The sequence below is a fragment of the Parasteatoda tepidariorum genome, chromosome 10 (assembly GCF_043381705.1).
Source record: "Parasteatoda tepidariorum isolate YZ-2023 chromosome 10, CAS_Ptep_4.0, whole genome shotgun sequence".
Lineage (NCBI taxonomy): Eukaryota > Metazoa > Arthropoda > Arachnida > Araneae > Theridiidae > Parasteatoda > Parasteatoda tepidariorum.
In genome coordinates, this window is record NC_092213.1 from 51661748 (window position 1) to 51686608 (window position 24861).

At 28.8% G+C, this 24861-nt stretch overlaps 1 protein-coding gene across 6 annotated transcripts in view; it reads left to right on the plus strand.

Moving 5' to 3' along the window:
- Positions 1 to 21959, plus strand: part of LOC107451128 (protein kinase, cAMP-dependent, regulatory subunit type 1) — a 136862-nt gene extending 114903 nt beyond the window's left edge. For all 6 annotated transcript variants that reach the window (XM_016067126.3, XM_016067124.4, XM_016067129.3 and 3 more), the window contains exons 6-11: positions 2569 to 2628; positions 2716 to 2776; positions 5561 to 5682; positions 10540 to 10621; positions 15471 to 15666; positions 20352 to 21959. In XM_016067126.3, the coding sequence (XP_015922612.1) occupies positions 2569 to 2628; positions 2716 to 2776; positions 5561 to 5682; positions 10540 to 10621; positions 15471 to 15643 (498 nt within the window). In that variant the 3' untranslated portion in view covers positions 15644 to 15666; positions 20352 to 21959. The remainder of the gene's footprint in view (positions 1 to 2568; positions 2629 to 2715; positions 2777 to 5560; positions 5683 to 10539; positions 10622 to 15470; positions 15667 to 20351) is intronic.
- The last annotated feature ends 2902 nt before the right edge of the window (positions 21960 to 24861 follow it).

Genomic DNA, 24861 nt, shown 5'->3' on the forward strand with positions numbered 1-24861 from the left:
GGGGGCAATTTGATTGTTAAGGGGGGCAATTCGAAAATGGACTCGACACGAGTTTAACCCTTTTGCTCCGGGCCATTTAAATGCAATGCTAGATTTCGGTGCTAAAATTGAAAGAAAAAATCAAATTCTTAAATAATTGCAGCCAATAAATATTATAAATTCTTTTGACTAGACCAGAATATCAAATGGGTTTTTGGCGTCGTCAAGTTAACCTCTCTGCAGCCGACTCCACGTGGACTTTTATATTTTAAAGAAAAATTTTGAAAAGAGGACAACAGTAAAGTCTCTATTTACTGCTCACACTTCAACTCATAATCTTATTCTTGAGGCTAGTTATCAAATTTTTTTATTCATCGCTAAATCTGGAAAAAATCATACGGCAGGAGAGAATTTAAAAAAACCATCAATATTAGCATCTATTAAAACGGTTCTTGAAAGTCAGTAACAATACTGTTAGCAGAAGAATACCACTCAGTAACAATACTGTTAGCAGAAGAATAGACGAAATGAGTGAAGATATTGAAAAACAACATGTTGAAAAGAAGAAAATTCTCAGTACAAATGGATGAATCAACTTTGATAGACAGTGTGGCAGTATTGATGACTTACGTAAGATATATTGATAAAGGGCATTTTGCGGAAGAAATGTTGTTCTGTAAAAGATTAGAAAGCACCACTACCTCCAACGTTATATATAATAAGCTAAAAAAGTACATAGATGTCAATAATATACCAATAAATACATAACATCTTGTGCTGCAGATGGTGCTCCTAAGAAAATGGCTGCTTAAAATTTATGAAGATGAGAATCCAGAAATGATTCTCGTGCATTGTGTTTTTCATAGGGAAAACTTGGTAGCTAGAAAGATCTTGCCTGTTCTAAATGAAGTACTACATTCAGTAATAAAGTGCATCAATGATATTAAAGCTAATGCCAAATGTGAGCTTCTCTTCAAGCTATTTAGTGAAGAACAAAATGCAGACCATGTGAGACTTTTACTTCACGCTGAAGTAAGATGGCTCTCTAAAGGGAACTGCTTGAAAAGATTTATGGAACTGTTTGATATTCTTAGTGATTTTTTAAGTGACAAACCTAAAATGAAGTATCTGCTAACAGTCAATGATAAAGCATTTGTGAGTTATTCAGCCGATATCTTTGAAAAACTAAATATATTAAATAAGCATCTTCAAGGAACAAATAAAACTCTTGTTGATGCAAAAGCGAAGATATTTGGTTTCATTACCCTTATTGAGTTATGTCAGATATATATTAACAACAAAAACTTAGAACAGTTTCATTGGCTCCAAAAATGTGAAGTAAATAATACCGCTTTACTTGCTATTGTCGATCATCTGAAAATTCTATCGGCTGATTTAAAAGAAAGATTCTCTGATTTAAAACAAATTGATTTTCCAACATGGATGATGCAGCCAAAGTTAGTGGATTTGTCTGATATATCAAATATGCAGTATCAAGAAGAACTCGCAGAAATGCAAAATGATGAGTCAGTTAAAACTTTATTTAATATAAAGGGAGTGATGGCATGGCTTTGTGAGGAAACAGAAATCAAATACCCAAATTCAACCAAATGTGCAAGAAAACTATTGCTACCGTTTCCATCTTCATATTTAGCTGAATTTGGATTTAGTGCTGTAAATGATTTACTGCTAAAAAAAGAAATCGTCTGGATATAACACAACGGGGATACTTGAGACTGAAGCTAACCAAATTGGAACCTAACATAAAATCTCTGTGCAGCAAGGATCTCACTAAATTAAAATATTAAATTATTATAGAAAAATCTTTATTAAAACTATTTGAATTTTAGTTTTTCATTATATGTTTTGAAAATTTTCTTACTGTGGTTCGTTAACAATTTCCTAGTGCTTTCTTCCTAAAACCTATCATTTAAGTTTCTTAAGTGAACAATTAAATTTTTTAATATTAAAAATTATGTATATGTTACTTAGGGGGGCATAAGAATTTTAGAATGACTTTGGTGGGGCATGGCGCAAAAAAGGTTGGGAAACACTGCTCTATAGTCTACACCCAGTTGAGTTCGGTCAAGAAAAAAAAGAGGCCAACAATTTATTGCTTTACTAATTACCATTTTGTTATCGAAATTAGAAAAAAAATCTTATGCACCTTTATATGTTGTTCTTACCAAAATGTCATATTTTTGACTTATTATATTTAGTTAAGACTTCACTTACAAAACCATCAAGCTAGCAGCAAATTCTCTATATGTCAATCAAAGGTTGTCTGGTTTGAACCAAAGGGTTCAAAATTACATTTTTATTTATTTAACTTTTATCATTTAATTTTGTAATTCAATTCATTTAAGGGGATTTATTTAATAATGTTTGCTACAATTAGATATATTTTTCTGCAACAATTACACAACAATCAGATTGATTATATTTATTGAATGGATCATACATATGTATTTATTCCCTAACTTGCTTTTTTTATTTTTTATAACTCTGATCAAATAATGAAATTCATGATTTAATTTAAGTAAGTAGCGAAAGCTTAATAATAAAATATTTTTTCCTTTATTATTTTAGGCTAAAATTGATTGCAAATTATGGGCTATTGATAGAGATACGTACAGAAGAATTTTGATGGTAAATGGAAATTCTTTACTTTAATGCAAAAGTAATTATAGTCAGTAAATCTGTTCAGATGTATATTAATTGTGCATATTTTTTTAGGGAAGTACAATACGGAAGAGGAAAATGTACCAAGAATTTCTCAGTAAAGTATCTGTGTTGGGTAAGTGAGTTAACATTGAATGTCAATAATCTTTGTTTATAGCTTATTCTAATCTAATTTTTGTTATGAAACAGCTGTTTATTTTCTCTACTCATAAATGTGCATTTGCTGTAATTTCTTAATTAAAATAAAGTGAGATCTGAAATTATGTTTTTAATTATGAATTATTCTTTCTTACTTTTCAATTCAATTTTTAAAACATCCTGCATATTAAAATTTCAATGCATTGTACTATTTCACTAATTTTTCATTTGCTTTATTTTCTTATCACATTATATAATTGTATACAAATCTTTTAATTTTTTTTTACTAAGGATTATTTCTTTTGTGTTCAGATTTTTACATTTAATTTCTATAGCTCATATGTTGATTCCTCAAATCATAAATCTAATACCTTGATCTGGATTAAGGTGGTTTTTGATTCATACAATATGATAAGTATTTAAGTGATTTTCAAATCATTCATCGAGGATAAGACAAATTTAAGAATTACCATTTGTGGTTTTCATTAAAATAATTTATTGAATCACAAATTGCGATTTGTATTATAATGATTACCAAATTATGTATTGTGAATTCGCTTTAAAATGATAAGCTAATCATGCATTATGTTTGTGTTAAAGGGATTTATGTATCACACATCTGATTTACTTTAAATGATGTAATTTACTGTTAATATTTTTCGATTTACAAAACACACATGCAATTCATTTAAAAAAAAAATTTATTTACACGTTGTGATGTGTAATATACCAATCTCTGAATATTTCATAGTGTTTCATTAAATTTCGATTCTCATCAACATATTGCAATTTGTGTATACATGATACAACCCTTAAATTACCCATATTGAATCATATTCTCAAAATTTAAAGCCTGGTTTATTGGGATTTATTTTCTATTTTAAAGAAAATCAAGCTTGGTAAGTCTTAATTTGTCAGCTGTAAAATATTGTACTACTATAGATTTTATTAAGTGCAAAATACGTTACTGATCATCTGAAGTAACAAATTAGACATTTTGTTATTAATGTTTAAATGGATATACTAAATCGACATTTTTATATTTTATCTTATGTTCATTTTCTGAAAACTAAAATTTGATTAAACAGTTTAAAAAGAAGAGACTTTGTATTTTAATAACCTCGAAAATACATATCGAATTCTATCTTTTATTTATTATAATACCTGTGTAATTTGATGTTATTTTTAAATTGATTATGCTGAACCTTGCTTGAGGTGTATAAGACTTATAAGGTGAGGACATAAAAAAATATTTTTGGAAATTATTTTTTATATTGAGGACTGAATTTTAAATTTCCTCCCTCTCAAAATAAATTAAGTATAATCCCACTGGGGAAATACAGTACCGTATCTGCAATTACATTATTATATACTAAGTAGTAGTATTGACACCCAAAAAATAATATCTTTTCCTCTTTTAGAGTTAACTTTATTTAAAATTTTATACTTTTTAGATAATATAATACTTTGCTAGCTCTTACTTTCTCTGTTTTCCTCATTTATTTGCTCTTGGCATTTTAATCTCTATGTTAAATCTATTTAAGGATAATATTTTACAGGGTGCATTTTTAAAAAGTGCTTAAAGGTGCTTGTTTTTATTTTTTTAAAGCAAAAAATGTTTTTTTCATTGGGTGTTTTTGAAAAGTGCTTAATTTTTGCCTTTTTCAAAATGAGATTTTTCCTTTACCATGTTGATTTTCGCTTCGAAATATGCAGATTGACATAGTTCTCATTCATCGTTTTCAGAATTAATTCAACCCCAATCTATTTCGGCGTATATTCAGTCCGTAGCGTATGAAAACGCCATTTGTTTTACATTGATTCAAAATTTCATAATTTTTGACAATTGTCGAGAACAATGCCAAAAGTTTTAATTTTATATGACTGTTAAAACAAGATAAAAAAACTTCAATTGTCGAAAACTTTCCAACCCTGCCTAATTATATTTTTTTAACATTCTTAAAAATATTTTTTGAGTACTTTGAAAAGTGCTTTTTCTTTTTTTTTCTTTTCTTTGTGTGAATAATTTGGCTATGCACCCTGATTTTAAGTTTTTTACACTTATTTTTACTAAATGCTTCAATCATTGTGGGCCAATGAACCTAATTAATTTTATGGTGATTAATTATTTTTGATGTGTACCATAAAATAAATTATGTAATTGTGAAATTCGATTTTTTTTTTTTTCTCAAGTTTGTGTACCATATTAAGTTTTTGGACTTCTAACTAAATAGCTAGATTTTCCTATTAGGCCACTAAATTTTCATTACTGGTGTGGACCCGACTAAGTAGTATTAAGTAGACAAACTCTATAAAATATTAATCCTGTTAAGTAAATAGTTATTTTTTGTAAGTAGTAGCTTTTCTTTGTGAGAAAAATAAATAGTTGTGAGTAATTTGGTGCTAAAAATTCTAATGCTAAATTGTGTTTCAAAGTTTTAGTTTTAAAAAAAAATCTTGGTGCTTAAATGAAAAAAACTTCCTCTAATAAAGTTTAAATTTCTTTCCGTTTCTACTAAATTTAAATTTCAAAAATATCAATGTTGAAAAATTTTCATAAAGCTATTGAAATTTGGATTGATTATTTTTTTTAAAAAATTTATTTCATCTATTCTTTAGGATCCCGGAAAATTATGATATTGTAGAAAAGGATTATGCTTTTCAAATATAATATATAATTTCTGTAATTTTAATGCAATATTAGCAGATAGAACTTAATTTTAACTATCTTTTTCCTCTAATCAATTTTCTTTTCTCACAGAAAGCTTGGATGAATGGGAAAGGCTCACAGTTGCAGATGCATTGGAACCAATGCAGTTCAATGATGGTGACATTATTGTAGAACAAGGACAACCAGGAGATGATTTCTTTATCATAGAAGATGTAAGTTTACATTGCAACTTCTATTCTTGGTAAATTCTTCTGATCAAATGATGCTAACTTTGTAAAGTAGAAAATTTTGCATCACGATTATTTGATGTGTTTTTATATTACTGAAGTTTCCTTTTATAAACTAATGCATTTAATGTGTACTGTAGATTCTGCCCAGCCAGCAGATCTGCCTATTTTCATAAACACAAAAGTTATTTTTCCCCTTCAAACTGCCTAAGCAAAATTCAACCTTTGGATATGACCATCATTCATTCTGTGAAAAAACATTGTAGAGAAACTTGAATATGTATAGTTTGTCTATGGTAAGAACTCCCCCGCCGCAAATTCTGAGCCATCTGCTGCTATGGAAACAAGACTAGCGCATTTCAGGAAGGGTAGTTTCTCTTCGCTCTAGGGCTTACACAAAAAAGAGATCCCTTTCACTCGCTGACCCGAACCAAAACCTGTCCTTAACAGTGACCCCACACCCCTACTTGAAATAGTAATCTCTTTACCATACTCACCTCCATGGATTCAGACGAATGGTAGGGGAGTTCTTCACTTTAGACAAACTATTAATTTTTGGTCGCTGTGAAAATGAATCTTCTGACAAAGGACAAACTGAAGCACATAAAAGTCCTTGATGCAATTTACATGTTGTGCTCGTAATGGCGAAGCATCATAAGCAGGGTGCGTACGGGCTCCTTATACTCCTTGGAAATAAAAGAGTCTCCAAGGAGTACTTTGAACTACTTAGATTTCCAAATTAGTCCTTAGAAACTCCTTAGATTATTGTGTTGCATAGATGAACTTACTAAGTTCGCTCATGAATTTGCTGTCCAAGCAGGGAAACTAAGTTATATGACTTAGCTGTCAAAATCTAATAGTTTAAGAAAAATTTAAAAAGAAAAAACAATTGAATTGCAAGAGGTAGAAGAAGAAAATAACAGCAAATAATTTCAATTTTACATGTTACAAGTAAATTTAATTAATAATTTACTGTGATTTTTTTTTTTGTATAAAATGCCTTAGATTTTCTCATGTATTCAAATTTAAAAATATAAGATTGGTAGGGTTTTATGTTAATCTTTAACATTTGTACTTAAACAAGATTTATTAAAATATTTAAAACTGGACAATGTAATTTATGCATGAAAGTGATAACTTTATTTATTTTTCTTGATGAAGTTTGACAAAGTCAAAATTTATTTCAAGAGGGCTAGGGAAAAATATGCAAAATATACATTTTTGCAAGTTCCTTATAATAACTTCTTTTTAATTAAAAAAAAACTGTCTAGCTATTTTTTACACAAAGTTTTTAAATTTTTGATAAGTCCTTAAAATTTCGGACTCCTTGGATACTCCTTAGATTTCTTCTTCTGATCTCTGTATGAACGCTGAATTCATAAGCAAGTGCATTAAATACAGTTTTAAGAAAGCAGTATTCAATTTCTAGACGTCCGTGACATTAGCAAAGAAGAATAGAATATTCTCTCTGGTGGACTCGTTAACTTTGTTTAAAACAACTTTGTTGATGATTAAAATTTGATAACAGCTCTCTTTTCGAAATTGCAGCTGAAATAAAAGGGGGCAACAATGATGAAGATGCTAAGACATTTTGAATAATCTTAAGAGCAAATTCTATTGTAAATTATTTAGTGAGAAATTGATTATTGGAATAAAATAGAAATTTGGATATGTAAGTATTTCCATTTAATTTGTTTTCTTTAAAAATAGAAATTCATTCGAAAGTAAGTTCATTGTCTTCTGAATCTGTGAGTGTGGAAGATAATAAATTCCTTGTTTGTTAGTGAAAGACCTTCAAAGGGGGTTTCTAACTTACATGAGGCCGGGGGCGGCAATTAAAAACACCAGTCAAATGGCAGGCCGCAACTTCATCGAAATTTTATATAGGACTTTTATGTTTGAAGGAACATTAAATATTACTGTCAGATTTTTATTATGTTGTACTAAACAAAAGTATTGAATTACAAATTAAAATAAGTAGATTTTTAAAAATATTTAATTGCATATTAAGAATTTTTGTCTACAAGAACTATAATGTGCACCTATGAATTAAACATTAATGTGAAACAGATATCAAATTGCTAAGACATAAAACTTAAATGTATAGATTTTCCCATATAGCCCATATAGATTTTCTACGAAAATTATCCGCAAAAAAATGACAACTTGAGGCCCGTGAGCCGCCAGTTGAAAACAACTGATCTAGGTAATTGAAATCCAGCAGATGAAGTGACTTGTTCATATCTATAGATCTAACAACAATAACACAATTTAAAAAATAACTTCCCACAAGCCTGAGAGGAAAAGGCAGATCTTGTAATAGTGGTGGGGAAAAGTGACTGAGCAATGAAGAGTACTGGCATCAAAAAGCTCAAGATGGAATTAGTTTCTTGATACAACCAAGGGTGACAAATAATTGTTGTGTTGGTTAAAGAAGTATACATAATATTAATTCAGCAATCTAATATAGTGAAATGTTATAATGTTCCATTTTTATGCTATTTTTAATGACTTTTCCCTTTTGCATATTTTTCTGCTGTTATCTTTATCCATGCTTAAATGAAAGACGTGCATGCAATTAACTAAGTAGTTCAATGTTTGGCATGCAAATTATTTTTTTGTTTGCATATAATGGATCATAAAATCTGAAAAATGTTCAACCTGTGTCTTGATTGAATTATTTTTGATGGAAAAAAAAGTTTATTTTCATAATGTTTGCATTGAATAAGGTTAATACCCAAGAGCCACTAATTAATGTTAAAAAAAACTTGTTGTTGTTAGTCCTTGTTTACTTTCATTTGTATTTATCTGCTATATATAAATGAATAATTTTAATATTATAATAATGGTAAGGGATTTGAAAAGTAGGTTTTACTGACAGTCCTGTGATTATTTTATTTCCTTCTAGCATTTAGTTATATACAATGATTTAAAATTTAAAGTTGTTTCAAACAATACCAAACGCTTATATAAAGTAACTCTGAATAGAGAACAAAATGAATAATGAAAGTTGCATATCGTCTCTATTAATTACTTACAAAATTCTTAAATTAAAATTTCTCAGTCATTTTAAAAGACTAAAAGCTGTATTTTCTTCTGTTATTTACCATTCTATTTGAAGACAAATTAATATTTTATGTCTTCTTATAATAAAATGTTGATTAAATTTATGTTTATATTTGGAACTTTGCTTTTACAAGGTATGTGCCTCATATTTAATTTCTGGGGAATTAGAAATTTTTAAAAACATCAAAATTTCCCAAGTTTTTTTTAAAGATATTTTTTACTTATGGCTGTTCTTGAAAGGCTCTATCTGAAATAACAGTTTTTTGTGATTAATATACTATTTTTATATCTTATAATGTTTTATAAGGTTTTCAAAAATGCTGGGTTAAATTTTGTCTATCTAGAACTAGCTCCCTCTTTACTAATTATGAATATATTGCTATATTTAACCCCTTTATACTCTTTACAGCCCACAAAATTCTTTTCTGTAAAATATTGCAAAACAAGTTAAAAGTTATTGCTTTGGAGGCATTCAAAATGAGGCTTTTTTTCCCCGGCAAAAAAAAAAAAAAAAAAAAAACTTTAAAAAACATCTTTAAGTCTTTTTAGATTAAAGCCTGATACAAAAAAGTTGTGATAGAAAGCTAATTTTTTTTAACAAAATTATATGTATGTTTTAAGTTACAATTCCTCTTTAAAAAAATTTTTGGTTTTCAGTTAAATTTCTTGAAAAATTCACCCATTTAATTATTGTTTTAAAAAAATCAATATACGTATATTTTATAAGATGAAATAAAAGTGACATTTAGATCCTTTAAAAAAATGAAAATTGAAATTGTGCAATTAAATGATAGTTACCAAAAGTTTATTGTTTCAAATTTTATATGTTTACTTAATGTATTTTCCGATATTTAAGATTTTAACTTCGTTTCAATTTTAAAGTACCAAGAAAGCATAATGAATTTCCTGTAATTGAGTAAAATAATTTTGTTTTATGTTGGCATGTGGGTTTCTCCTGCTTTTTTTTTATTTTTTTATTTTATTGTCACACAATAGACTTATTTAAACTTCTAAACAAGTTTTGACCATAATTTACACAGAACAGGAAAAAGTAAAGAAATTTTATTATTCAGAAAAGGTTAGGAAATTTTATGACAATAGTTCTAATTAATAAGGATAAGGAATTTAACAGGCTTCGTTTTTTTTAGTTAATAATTGAATAAGAACAAATTTTTATGTATAAAATTTCTGATGCTAACTTTTTGTTGAATCAGTAAATGAATTTCTAAAAACAATTTTTTCCTCTTTTTATTTTATTTATGTTTAAAAAATTGTTAGTCTATTAAGTTTTTCAAAATATTTTTATATGAAATATTGATTTAGTAATCATTGTAAAATGTGCCCCAATCAATCATTCATGTAAAAAAAAACTTTAGCTTTTAGTATTTCAATATAAGCCAATGTTTCAAACACTGAGCCGGAAGTGACTCTCACATTTAATGTAGATGAACTATAAATAGCTGCAAAAAAGTTTGCATTACATCTGTATTCTGCTATCCACCAAAATATTTAATTTGTTTTGATTATTTCTTACTCATTAACTTATTTCCATACCCATTACTTATATTAACTTCAATGTCAAGTGGAAATATTTTTTTAAGAATTAATAACAAATATAAATAACTTCTGTTAGGCTTCAAGGAATAAATAATGAGAAATAAGTGGTTTGCATTTATTTCTATTTCTAAATTTAAGTGATAAAACTAATTGCTCACATCTTAACATAATGTTTTCAATAAATTGTAATAATTTATTCGTATTTATTATTTGTCAAAGGGTACTGCAGTTGTACTTCAACGGCGAGCTGAAGATGAGCCGCAAGTTGAAGTAGGACATTTAGGTCCATCTGATTACTTTGGTAAGTTGTAATTTTTTTAATCATTATGATCACATCAATTCATTTGTTTTGTTAAAGATAATCTGGGAATTAAGTACTTTGCCTTCTACATTTCTATAAACATTATATAGCCAAAATCTTTTATGTGTTTCTCATTAAACAGCGAAAAATAATGTATGACAAAAGTTTTCATTGTACTGAGTGCAAAAAGAAAAGAAGCTTCATATCTTTTGATCTAATTATCGGATGTTCGAGTTCTGGGATTCATAAATTATGTAAACAATAACTACTTACTATAAGTATAGTGCTGCTCTCAGGAGAACCCTCCAGGCATCAGTCTCTCGTCGTGGCGGGTACCATGGTTACAAAGAAAAGTCACTTTGAATAGGGGTGTATAGTTTTGTCTTGATCTTTGCATAGGTCAGTGTGAGTAAACCGATCGACGCCTTCATTGCACCTCCATTAGAAATGTGCTCTTGCTTGTAACCATAGCAGCTGACAGCCTCAGGATTTTTGTCTGGAGGAGTTCTCCTCAAAGCCGCGCTATACTTTGTTGGAATAAACATACATTATTTCAACTGATTTGGATACCCTCGAAATATGAGGGTAGCCACAATCTGGAAGCTATGTTTCCAATAGTTGCGAATGAAAAATAAGAGAAAGTTTGACTCACTTAATGCTAATGTCACTTTTTGCAGAACTGATAAAACTAATCCAAAAAATAATTGTAAAACTTGTTCATTTGAAAATAATTCCAAGTAAAAAAATACTTTATTTTAATATATTATTTATTTTACTTATGGTATTAAAGAAAATTGAAACATAAGGCGCAAAAATTTTTACTCGAATTAAATCTATGTAATTGTAAATAATAAAATCCAAAATTTGAGGGGAATTGGTCAAATAGCTGTTGAGAAATGAAATGTTTTCTGTATAATTTCTTTTAATACCGAGAAATACACATTATATGAAATTAATATTAAAGGGTCCAAACTTTCGCTCTCTCTTGCTTTAACTATTGGAACCCTAGTTTAGTTTTCGAATGCAGCTCCCCCCTCCATATTTTGATAGTCAAAAATACAAATTTATTAAAAATAATTTTTGTTTATTCTGAGAAAATACGTTTTTTTTTTTTTTTTTTTTTTTTTTTTTTTTTTTTTTTTTTTTTTTTTTTTNTTTTTTTTTTTTTTGCCTGAATTCGTAATTAAAGTATTGTTTGCACAAATTAATTAGCATATTTAAGATTTTGTCCTCAAACTGTATTTTAGTATGTGAAAATCTGACATTAGAATAAAAGTTATGAAAATGTTTGCTCTCATTTCTTATTTATTTATTTTTAATGTGCAATGTACATAATAGATGCCTCCTTTATAATATTTTTGTGTTTCTGAAAAAAAATTTTCAAGCTAAGTCTTACAATAGGATCTTTTTAAGTTAAAAATGAATAATTAAAACTAACTTTCATTTTAATGACATTCCTCATTGTTGTTAATTTTATCAATATATTTTTTGATTTAAAATTTCCCTTATTTTTCTGTTTGAAATCTGACTAGAATATTTTCTATGCTTGAAAAGTTTATTTGCGAAGGGGTTAAAAAAATGCAAATTTTGCTAAATAATATGAATGAGACCTGAGCATGAAAGAGACCATAAAAGAAATGATTAATTCTTTTCAAATATGCTAAATTGATGTAAATGAAAGAATGAATGAGTTATTTGTTCAATATAAGGTTTTACGGATGCTTCATTACTTCGCAAGTTTGAAGTATTTGAATTATTAATTTTTAAATCTATAAAATTTCTTTCCCGAAAAATTATCTTGGTCAGGGAGAACAGGGGGAAAACCTGGAATTTTATTTAAACTCCAAAAATCGGGGAATAGTCAGAGAAAGTTGTTATTTTTTTTAAAAAAAAAAAAAAAAAAAACTGGAATGTTCCTGTATCATACCTGGAAAATAGCCAGTCTTAAAATTTTCAGTTACGGTAATCTGTTGTTGAGATTTGAGTTAAATAATTCTTACATCTATTACAATTATTTGTTATTAAAATTTTAAATTTTAGTCAAACTGAAATGTTTCCTCATATAATATTTTTTTGCTCAGAAAATCTAATATTTCACATAACAAATAAAAGAATCAAAGTTTTCTGATGCAAATATCGTCCCAATTTTCATTGAAATTTTCTTGATATACAGTAGAACCCGTTTAAGAAGTTTTTCAAGGGAGTGGAAAGAAACGACTTATTAAACGGTGAAACTTAAAAACGCATTAATAAAAAACTAAAAAATTTGAAATTGTGTAACTTATATTAAATTCTCAGCCTAATGAAATAAATATTGAATTTTAATATTCATTTAGAAAAAAAATTGCTAATAAATAAAAACAAAGTAACCTACTTTATTTTTTGTTTCATACAATGTAATATACGTTGTTACAATAATTGACTAGATTTCTGTGAGAAAAAATCGTGTAAAGTGGTTTGTTTTTGTCTTTTCTCACCTACCTTTAAGTGAAAATTGTCCAACTGCTGTAAAAATTTAAACATTTCCGGGGGTACATTTTCAACAGTGTAAATAAATTTCCTAAAAGTATCCAGCCCTTTCCTGGCATCAGAAAAGCTAGGTGGTTTAGCAATATCTTCTTCAGTTTCACTGAATTCTTCTGTATCATTTGTAACATCACAAATATCCTCTAATGTCAGCATATCACAAGGTAAAATTTCGTCGTCAACGGATACATATTCTTCAAACGATGCTGTGAAATTAAGTTTATTTTTGAATGACTTCCAATCATTAACAAAATTTACGTTTGTTTCTTCGTCTTCATCTGATATTTCATATTCAGCTTCTAAGAGATATTCTTCAGTTGTATCTCCGTCAGAGAATCCAGCTTTCCGAAAACAGTTAGCAATGGCAGATGGTGTTATTAATTCCCATGCTGATACAATTAACTCAATCGCTTCTAACATATTGACTTTTTTTAGCTCTCCAGTATTTTCAAGTCCTTCCAGCATCCGTTTCACAAGTCGCATTTTATAATGCTGCTTAAATACCTTAATAACTCCCTGATCCATTGGTTGTAGAACAGAAGTAGAATTTGGTGGTAAGAACTGCAACTTGATGTTAGTGTACTTATTCTCCTTGGAATGAGCAGCGCAGTTGTCTACGAAGATTATGATGTTTCGTTTTTCTTTTCGCATCTTACTGTCTAATTTTTTCAAATACGTTTCAAAAATTTTAATTGTCATCCAGGATTTTTGATTACTGTCATAATCACAAGGCAGTGACTTAACATTTCGAAAGCATCTTGGTTTTTTCGATTTACCGATAACTAAAATCGGTAATTTTTCTATACCATTCATACTGGCCCCAACTAAAATTGTCAAACGTTCTTTACTGTTTTTTCCGCCATGACAGGGTTCACCTTTAAAGGCAAAAGTTTTATCTGGTAAAAGATTGAAAAACAGTCCACATTCATCCATGTTAAAAATGTTCTTTGGTTGATACCCTGAAATAATTTCAGGTAATTTAGCTTTCCATTCTTCAGCTTCTTGTAAATCAACGCTGTTACAATCTCCTTTAATTGTTTTATAAACTAGACCAGCTCTTTTTTTCATCCGATCAATCCATCCATTGGAAGGCGTAAAATCAACATTCAATTTCTCCGCAATCTCTAATGCTTTTCCTCTAAGAAGAGTTCCGTTGACAGGTATGTTGGCGGATCTTGCTTGTTTAAACCATATCATCAGTTTCTCTTCAATATTTTCGTATTTTCCTTTCTTCACTTTTTTTACTTTCTGGGATGCACCGGAACAAGAAGAGTTTAAGATGATGTCTTTCTTAGCAATAATGCCATTTAACGTAGTAACAGGAAGATCTAAATTTTTTGCTATTTGAACTCGTGTTAATTGAGGATAGCTGTCAACAGCTTTTAAAATTTTTACTTTGTCATCAATAGATAGAGCTTTACGCTTAATGCCTTTACAGGACATTTTCCACAAAAATCAAACTTTTTACGATGATTTTTAACATAACATAAGCGCCTACACTAAGAAAATTTTCAACGAAATGCTGCTAAATGTTTAGATGTATCTTTCTCTTCAGTTATTGAATGGGTGTGGACAGCAGTGAAGTTCGTGAGTCACCAGGCTATTCATTTAAGGTGAACACAATGACAAAGCTATTCCCTACATTCTTATCAGTTTCATAGTTCATCTAAAGGTTCACATTCCTTTGCTCACACCTGTTCCTGATAAGTCACCTTTCTTTGTAACAAAGGAGTGATGAAGGTCAGTGGTCAGTACCCATACATGTGTTTGTAAGGGCAAGTTAAAACTAAATAAGACATTTTAAAAAATTGAAATTAGGAGTGGAAACTTCTTAAACGGGAAAAAAACTTCTTATAAAAGTAAATTTAACATTATGGTAATTGGTTTTTTTAAAAAATAACTTCTTACGCGGGAAAACTTCTTAAAAGGGAACTTTTTAAGCGGGTTCCACTGTACCTGGAAAATCAGGGAATTTTTTTTTTCGCAAATTGAGTGGAACGCTTCTTAGTGACTTAATTTTTTCAACTCATTATTCCACTACTTAATTATTAGAAGTAGGAGGATTCATTCGCAAAGAACTAACTCAGAGGCAATACTAATCTATATATCTATTCATTTTTGTATTGATGCTAATGATACTACCAAAAGTACTTTGCAAAATTGTCATTATTATTACTGTAAAATAAAGTGCTAAAACAAAAAGGTATTTCTGCAAGTTGGCATCCTTGTCTGTAATGCATAGTAACATTTCTGTTTTAAAAGTAACACAATTCAGATTTTTGTTTTTTGAATCGTTTGTTAATATTATCAATTTGTTTTTCAGGAGAAATAGCTCTACTTTTAGATCGGCCAAGGGCTGCTACAGTTAAAGCAAAGGGTCCTCTGAAATGCATCAAGCTTGACCGTGCAAGATTTGAGCGCATCCTTGGGCCTTGTGCTGATATTTTGAAACGTAACATGACTCATTACAACAGCCTCATTTCACTATCAGTGTAATTTTCATTTGGCCAAATATTCAGGTAATTTAAAGTTATTATCAGGAGTTAAATATATATAGCTACAATGTTTGTGCTGTTTTATTTAATATATTTTATATTATAAAATTAGTTTTTTTTTATTCATTATTTAATAAAGTTATATTGCTGAAATGTAATTGGATATTTTTAGTATAAGAAAATTCTACAAGGTCTGGCTATTAATTTCCAGGACTCATGGAATAACTCAGAAGAAAAAAAAATTAAACACATAGCCATTTAATATTATTCGAAGTAATCCCCATCAGCCGTAATACACGTCTGTGCTCGGCTGTACAAATTTCGGAAAGAAGTTTTAAAGTCCTCTTTTGGAATGCTCTTTATTAGTGACGTTTCAGTCTTCGTGAAGGCTTCGACATCCTGAAATCTTGTTTCTTTCAGTGAATTTTTCTGCTTAAGAAACAGGAAAAAGTGTGTGCTAGGTCTGGCGAGTATGGTGGATGCTGCGACTCAACGACACCATGCTGAGCTAAGAATCGCCTCACAGGCAAACGCAATGTGTGGACGCAAACTTTTTCAATTGCTTCCGGCTCACGTGCGAACTGTGTTCGGATCATCTTCCACGCTTTCGCGTTCAAAAGCGTTTAACCCATTCAAAAGTTCTTGAGCGAGATAATGCTTCCTTGCCATAAACTTGTTTTAACAATTTGTAGGTTTCTGCAGCTGTCTTGCCCAATTTGAAGCAAAATTTAATGTTAATTCTTTGCTCCATTTCACTTCGACAACAGGAATTTAAGAGCTCCGTTTTAATGCGCCTTTCCACGAGAACCACTCACTTCAGAATGGCGCCGATTGCACTGCACATGCGCAAGAAAACACTCTTCAATATGCAATCATTAGCGCCATATTCCGGCTTTTCTTTCTCCTACAGTTACCTCAGTCCTGGAAATTAATAGCCAGACCTTGTATCTACAGTAGACTCAAGTAATATCACATAAGTCATTGTAAGTTCAAAGAAATATATATTTTTAAAGATGAAGGGTATTTATATTGTCGTTTTCATTGTTTTTTTCTTCTTATACCTGTATAATATTGACAAAAAAATATTGCTACTTTGGAATAAAAAATTATTGGTTGTGTATGACACATTACCCCTCAAATGTACTGAAATGTTTATGCCATAGTGTGGGAGAAACTCTTGAAACGAAACCGTTGTAATTTTATCAAAACTACATCCTTTGAGCATAGTGATGGAGAAGAGTTAAACTACCTTATAATTGTTTGTGTAAATATGATTATTGCAAAAAGTATGTCATGCTTTGGAATTGTAATTTAAGAATATATTAATAAAATAGAAAAAAGTGAAATAATTTTTTCTGCTGTGTATAAGAAATTTAATTTAAATCCACTAACGTTAATATCTGGGTAATAGTCTTGAGATCAATTTTTTGAAATTTAAAAACAATCTAGAAGGCAGTCAACCAAATGTGTTATGTTATAATAAACTTATATTAACAAACTTGTTCTCTTAAACATTTAATTGATGTAAATATAAAAAATTTATGATAATATAGAGTGAGGCTTTACTGAACAACAAATTACTCTTGTAATCTGAAGGTCTAACACTGCTGTCTATATTTTAATAAAAGAATAAAAGTAGGAGCAGATGTTCCTCAAAACTAGATTTTCACAGTCAATGTCGCAGCGTTAAAGCATTGTTTAGAAAATATGTAATTTCAGCAGTAATTACGTACTTACTGGAACTTCCATTTATATCTAGAACAATACAACATGTTTTAAAAAAACTGCAATCATTTTTTTAAAAAGATTGTAAATTTAAAAAAAGAACTAATGCCTGCTAAAATGACACATTCAACAGGAACTATAGTTGGTAAAACATAATGTTTTTAAACTTAATTTATGGAATAAACTTGTGGTAGAAATTTAAAAAAAAAAAAAATTGATCGGGTATGTCAAGATATTACCAGTAGGTTAAGGGGGGGAAAAAAGCCAGTTAGGTCAAGATATTAATGGCATGTTTTGAAATAAGAAACAAACTCAAGGATGTGATGTAAACTGGTTCCAACGTGAGAGGTAAAACTGAAATTGTCTTCACCATCTACAACTTTATTTGTTCGACGACACCAATGAACCAAACTTTGATATTTTTGCAAGATATTGCTTCGATCCATAAATCTTTGTCTACAACTAAAAGGTTATCAGAGAACAGTATGAAAAAACAGTTTCCTGCAACAAGTTTTATAAACTCAGTAAAAACTCATAAGGCTTTAGTTAGTAATTATATGCGAATAAAAAGCAATAAAAATCAATTTGTAAGTTGAAATAAATAAGACAGAGTTATGGTTGAAATTACCTTCATTGTAAAGTTCTTTCCAAACCATCTTTTGGAAGTTAAGTCAAAATGATGCATTAGTTACTTGACAAAAAACGTAATTTGATGAAACTATGTTTTAGAAGCATTTTTATTTTCTAATCTTAGACTTTTTTTTAAAATTATTTTATGTATATAAATGTTACGGTGAAACACCGAAATCTGGAGAATGTCAACGTTCACCTGTGAATGTAAACATTCACGTAGTCGCTTCGTGTATGTCCGAAATATTTGCTAAATACCCTTATTTCTGACTCTCACTTTTGAATGTCAACAATCACATATTCGCTTTGGTGAATGTCCAAAATATTTGTTATATCCAATTTTATATTAATTTATTCGTTAAAAATTATTATATTTATTTGATATATTTATATTTATTCTATATTTTAATACTTACTGACGATAGATAAGAAGAAACATCAGTGTTTGGAGTATCGAGCAAATACATACCGGGCAATGGCACTTGACCTTTAAAAAACATCAGTGTATGGTTAAAATATCGAATAAATGTAATTATATCCACGAATAAATTCATATCAAATCGAATGTAATAAATATTTCGGACATTCACCAAAGCATATCTGTGATTGTTGACATACACCGGTGAGGGTCCGAATGTACAAGAATGTAATGAAATATTCTATCTTTCACCGACGTATTTGGTGTTTGTCGACATTCACCGGTGAAAGTCAACAACCACTGATTTCGGTCTTTCGCCATGACATAAATATTTAAACATTATAAATTGAAAATATGAAATGAGCATATTTTATTATATAGTAGAAATTTCATATTTTTCTTAATTTTTATTTACAAAACAAAAAAGTTTTCAAGCGGTCTCAAGCTTTTTTTTTTTCCACCACTGTATATGTTTGTACATTTATAAAGCTTGGGAACAATTGGATTAATTAACTTCTCTGTTTGGTATTTGATTTCTTGACTCTTACATACTTGTGGATTTTTGGACAAAACTATTTACGAAAGAAATAAAATTAACTATTTTTAACAAAGTGATAACCTTTTCCAATAAATTGTCACTCATTGTTAATATATATAAGCATTTTTCATGAATAACATAATAAAAATCATGCAGTTTCACATTGTCATGGTAGTCAGAGTTGTGGACGAAATTCCTTAAAGATCAGACAAGTTATCTTTTGTAAAGATACAAATAAGAACCTTTTAAAAAGAACACTTTGACTATGCATATTAAATTAAATAGTTTATTTATTTAGGAAATTTTATTACTAAATTACTTACTTAGTGCCAGACTTTTTGAGTTTTTAAATATAGTTATGTCACTAAGTACAACTTTAAATATTTTGGTTTGTTTAAAAAAAAATAGAGATAAATTATGCTAGTTAGTGTCGAAATTTCGGATTCATGCTACATAGAATTGTAAAGAAAAATGTATTGCCAAACAGTTGAAATATCATCAACTTAGTTATACTTTGCTTCGTTATAACCCTGTTAAACTAGAATGCTACATGACTCTCCCATGGTTGCCGATTGAATAGAAAAACCTTTGATCTCTTTGAAGACTATGCAGTTTAGGAAAAGCAAAGATTGCGATAGAGGTGTAACAGGGGTGATTGTATTCCAGGTTTTTCGTATTATCCTTAAGGGTCTAAATAGCATGCGATTTTTCTGGGAATATTGTGGAACTCAGCATTTCTCGAGACCATTTATTCTCAGACTTTCGCTAATCAAAAACTTAATATCCAATGAAATTTCCGCAGGATTCCGCAATCTAAAATTTCAAATTTTGAATCTTTCGCTCATTCCTTTTAACGAGATGGTACATACAGCCAATTCTTCGGCCAATGGGTAGAAATCCAATTTGATTCAGTGGATTTTTGCCATGTTGAATATCGCGATTTTTATTTGCATGGTTTGCATATCACACATCGATTTTTGTATTGACATAATTTAAAAGTTACACGTTGCAATTCATCCTCACGTTATTTAAAAATCCTATGTCTCAATTCGTACTTACACGTTTAGGATTTTTCTTTTAATGTGTGGTATTCTTCATTGGTCGGTAATTTAATTAGAAATCTTATTTCAAAATATTATTTTAAATACAAAACTTACATGGTATGTTAATTGATATCTTGATATCAATTTTTTTATTGATATCAATATTTTTATTATTACAATATCAATTGAATATTGTAATATTCAGAGTTTTTCACTTTGTTTCTGATTGTTTTGCACATGTACCAAAATAGCCTGACAATTACTGGGTTAAAGTTTTTATGTTATGAAATACCAACTGCTTTGAAACTATTTTGTTATATTTCAACATGAAATTAATTTTTGTTGCATATTCCAGTGTACTCAAATGGATTGTATTGCCTCTACCAAACTTCTGCATCAAATGGATTGCATACAGCACTTTCTCAATGCTGCAGGAAGTGGTACATTCCCTTTCTTATCCCCCATACTGGTCAAAAACAAAGGAAAGAAATCCATTGCAACCCTCCCCAGCGGTCAATAATTTTGACCAAAATATCTTCATCAGTCTATTTGTGCATTTATTACAATATTACTTGTAAATTTTTTCCTTCTGTCGTTAAGTATGAAATAATCTTGGATTTCTGTGGTGTGATTTGAACTCATTCTTTCTTTATAACTGTAACTTTCTTCTGTTCTTTCTCTTTGAAATATAAATTGATATGAGGCATTCTAAGCCCGTCCTGAAGATCGTTGAATGGAAAAAAATATAAGGGTGCAACGTTTACATCATTCAGAAAAAAAGAAGAAGAAAGGAACCAAAGATGACATTAATTAGGTGTAAAGTTATTGCTTTGTTTGAAAGATAGGTTGCTTGTGACATTTTCCCAACATTTGTCTTGCAGCTCATTGATTTTTTTTTCTCAAGTTGATTCAGCAACTGATGTTTTGTATGGATTTCATTGGAGTGATAGAGAGATTAAAAAAGAAACTGAAAAAAACTAGTTCTTGAACGGGAAAGTACTCTGCTATATTTTCTCCCTTGAATATATTGCTGATTTCGTATATTGGAGGGATTAGCTTTTTTGTATAGACAAATCATTTAAATAACTTCTTTTCTAATTATGTGCTTTTCACCAAATGCCAATTCCTCCTCTCAAAGCAAAAATATTTTCTATGGCTTGTAAAAAATTGGTTTGTAATTTTTTAAATATATTTTGAGAGTTTAAAAAAGTTCGTTATTGATTAACCTTGATGAAACCTTAGTCTTGTTACTGTTCTGTATATATGTACGATCTAAATATGAAATTTCTGTCTGAGCTCGTGGAAATAGTAAAGTACTTAAGTAAAATGAAAGTTTTAATTAAAAAAAAATGTTGTATTAAAGATTGTGTGTTCTAGTTGTAGTATAGACATATCTGTAACCTGAATATTTTTTTCCCTGGAAAGGTTAAGGATTATTACAAAAAAAAAATGTTGACCTTTTGAAATATTTTTAGTTTTTGTTATTTAAATTACTGTTGTTAAATTAATTTTGTTTGTGATTTTTGCATAGTTTTAAAATCTGTTTGTATATGTGTCTTTTTCTAACGCAAAAGCAATGGATAAAAATTATATTTATTAAATTTGGGGACTAGTCACTTTTTAGTTGCAGTTGCGTAGGACTCTTTTATACGAAATAGTTTTGCTCTATTTTTATTTTGTAATGTTGGATTTCATTCTGTGCATTTAATTGCCTTATTTTTGCACATTCTATTTTAATGCAAATACGTGTGTAATGTTGATATTGAGACAAAATTTAGGAACATAAATTTTTATAGCTCATATGTATTCAAGAGCTTTATAAATAGATTTGTTTTTAAAAATTATATGCTGATTAATTCGATGAAGTATTTTACTTGTTTTTGTCTTAGTTTTATCTTTTTTTGAAAAGAATTGTAGTTAAAATTGAGCGAGCTTGTATGGAAATAAATATATATATACTGGACTTAGTTTTTTTTTATTTATTTGTCTACAGTATTCTGTGAGTTTTCTTTTCTTTTAATGCATAAAAACTTTGCTTAAAATAAATAGGAAAATATGATTTTTTGTGTTTTTAAAACATATTAAATAAAATATATATTAATTTCAAAATCAGTCAGTATTTGGAAGCAACACACTACAAGTAAAGAAACTACTGTAGTTGCTACTTTTTTCATAGTTTGTAGTATAGTGTACTACTTTTTTTTAAAAAAAAAGTAGCATAGTGAGGGACGCGATACAGAAATACTGCAGTTAGTAGCGAATCCTGACAACAGCTTTTAACGTCAGTTTAGTAAAGAAACAAGGTTCTAATGCAACTAATTTTTTTAAATTTAATGGGTACAAATCTTTGCATGTCCATCAATGGAGGCAATGAAAATGCCTCTATAGCTGTGTCTGAAAGTTAACATGAATTACGTATAACTAATATTTAAACTAGCCATTTCGAATAATAGATAATTTATCACTTTAGTCACACTTTCTTATGCAAATGTACCCTTGTGAAATATAGATGTTATTTCAAAGGAAGGGTACATATTTTCGATATGCATAATTTTTTAGAGGAAAAAGAGCATTTAACACTCAACAAAATTGCAAGTACTTGATAATTTCCTTAAGTTTTTTAAATCTAATACTAGCTTTTGAAAAGGCTTGAAAGTTTAAGGTTAATTGAACAAATTTTAAAAAAAAAAGTTTTAGAATATCAAACTGGCTTATGTAAACATGAATGAATAAATATTTTATCTCCTTAGTAGTAGTTATTAAATTTTGAAAGTAGTTGTAAACCACAAAAATATTGTAGTTTTTCAGATTTGAAATCAGTAAAATCTAAAAAATGTATGTGGAAGTATAAATGTTGCTCCAATTAACTTTATGCCTGAAGAAGAAAAAAAAAAAATGGTAGTAAAATCATTTCATGGGAACTGATTTTTGACAAGAGTAAAATATGCTTAATTATTCATCATTATTTTCTTTCTAAATGTTAGAAAAGTCTTGATTGTCATGGATATTAACTCTTCCCAAAAGGTAAGCTAAAGGTTTTCTTCAAAGTAGTTCTAGTCTAACTAAAAAATTAATTTTTGTTGAAAAATTGAGGTAGCTTTAAATTATAATTAAATTTTAATTGATATTAAATTTTAATGTTGGTTAATAAATGGGAAAACAAAATAATTAAAAAATTGCATACATTATATGATAAATTTTTTTGTGTAATAGTAATTAGCCATTGGAGGATATATCATTTTAAAGTAACGAAATTTTGTTTCAAAAATTTTATCGTTTTGGGTTGTAAATGCTTAAAAAATCGATATTAATTTACTGTTTTATTATTGTTGAAACTGCTTTGAAGGTGTATAAGACTGTGCACAAAATTAGCATTGCTTGGCTTGATGTGACATACCATTTTGTAGAAAGCAAGGTCTATTCCTCGAAGAACAACTGAAAGACTGTTGACGGATTAGCTACACTTTTCAAAAGGTGAATTTTTACATCAAACTGTTGCTTACTATATTTTCAGATAGGTGCTTTAAGTGTCTGAAGTTTCCAATTTATAAGACAAAATATATTGCCTACATGGAAATCTGAATATTTTTCATCGAAATCGATCTGCTTAAAAGGGAAAATGTGGCTTATCATAAATTTTTTTTTATGAACTTACAGCATATGACTGTCTCATAAATCTTAGAAGATTATTTATTTATTTTAGTCAAAGTTTGTGTAAGTTCAATACTTAAAATCATTTTAATCCGTCGATGATCAGCCAGTTATGTGAATAATTCAGATATACTAATTGTTATCACCTTTTAAAAAAATGTGAATAACATAAATTTATGTAGACTCAAATTTTTATGGTGAGGAATTCGGGGGGGGGGGGGNNGGGGGGGGGGGGTATCAAATGGAGTAATGTGTCTGGTAGGGTGGAGTTTAGTAATTTCATTGAATTGAGAGTTCATCCCTTAAATTACTTTTGCACAAAAATGTTAAATGGCATATTCACTGTTGTCATTTGGAGATTATTGAAACCTTTTTTTATAATTGTTTAAATAAGTCTTAAGCTCGAATATAAGTTTTAATTAAATATCAGCTTAAAGGAGTGTCAACTAATTGATTCTCGTTATTTTTATAACTCAATAGTACTTTATGTAAAAAATTTCTCCGATTTCAAACTATTATGAGTTGTTTCATGTTCCATTGATTATATGCTGGAAACGTTAAAACTTTCCTATTTATTCTTCAGCAAATTAACCTTTTTTTCAGTTTTGTCATTTAAACTTTTTAAGTGAATACTGTTCCAAAAAATGACCTGAGTTTTTAAAAAATACTGTTCAATTTTTTTTTTTTTTTTAATTTAGCCCACTACGAGTCCTGTAATTTGTTCATTCTAAGTTATACGAATTTTACACATAGTATTTAAATATGTAAAGAAGATATTTATATAAATTTAAAACTGCACCGATGGTAAGACGTTAGGTTGCAAAAGCGATTTTAAACAAAATCGCAAAAAAATATTTATTTCATTCTAGTCCTGCTTAGGGACTATGTTATTACTGGACATCTATTGAAGAAAAAAAACTTATCAATGTTTAATATGTGTTTATAAAAATCTTTTAGCTCTTCCCCCCCCCTTCTCATTACTTGCATATTATATAACATCCATGCATATTTATTATGAAATGTTTCCATCACTTATTTATTCTTATTTTACTGAAAAGCAGAGTTCCTAATTTTTGTGAGAAAAAAAATCCCACTTATCTGATTTGAATAAGATTTTTTTTTCTGATATATAAATCAGATATTTTTTTAGAGATACTTCAAAAATTTAAGTTTAATATCATTAAAAATAAATCATAACCAAACGTTTCAAACAA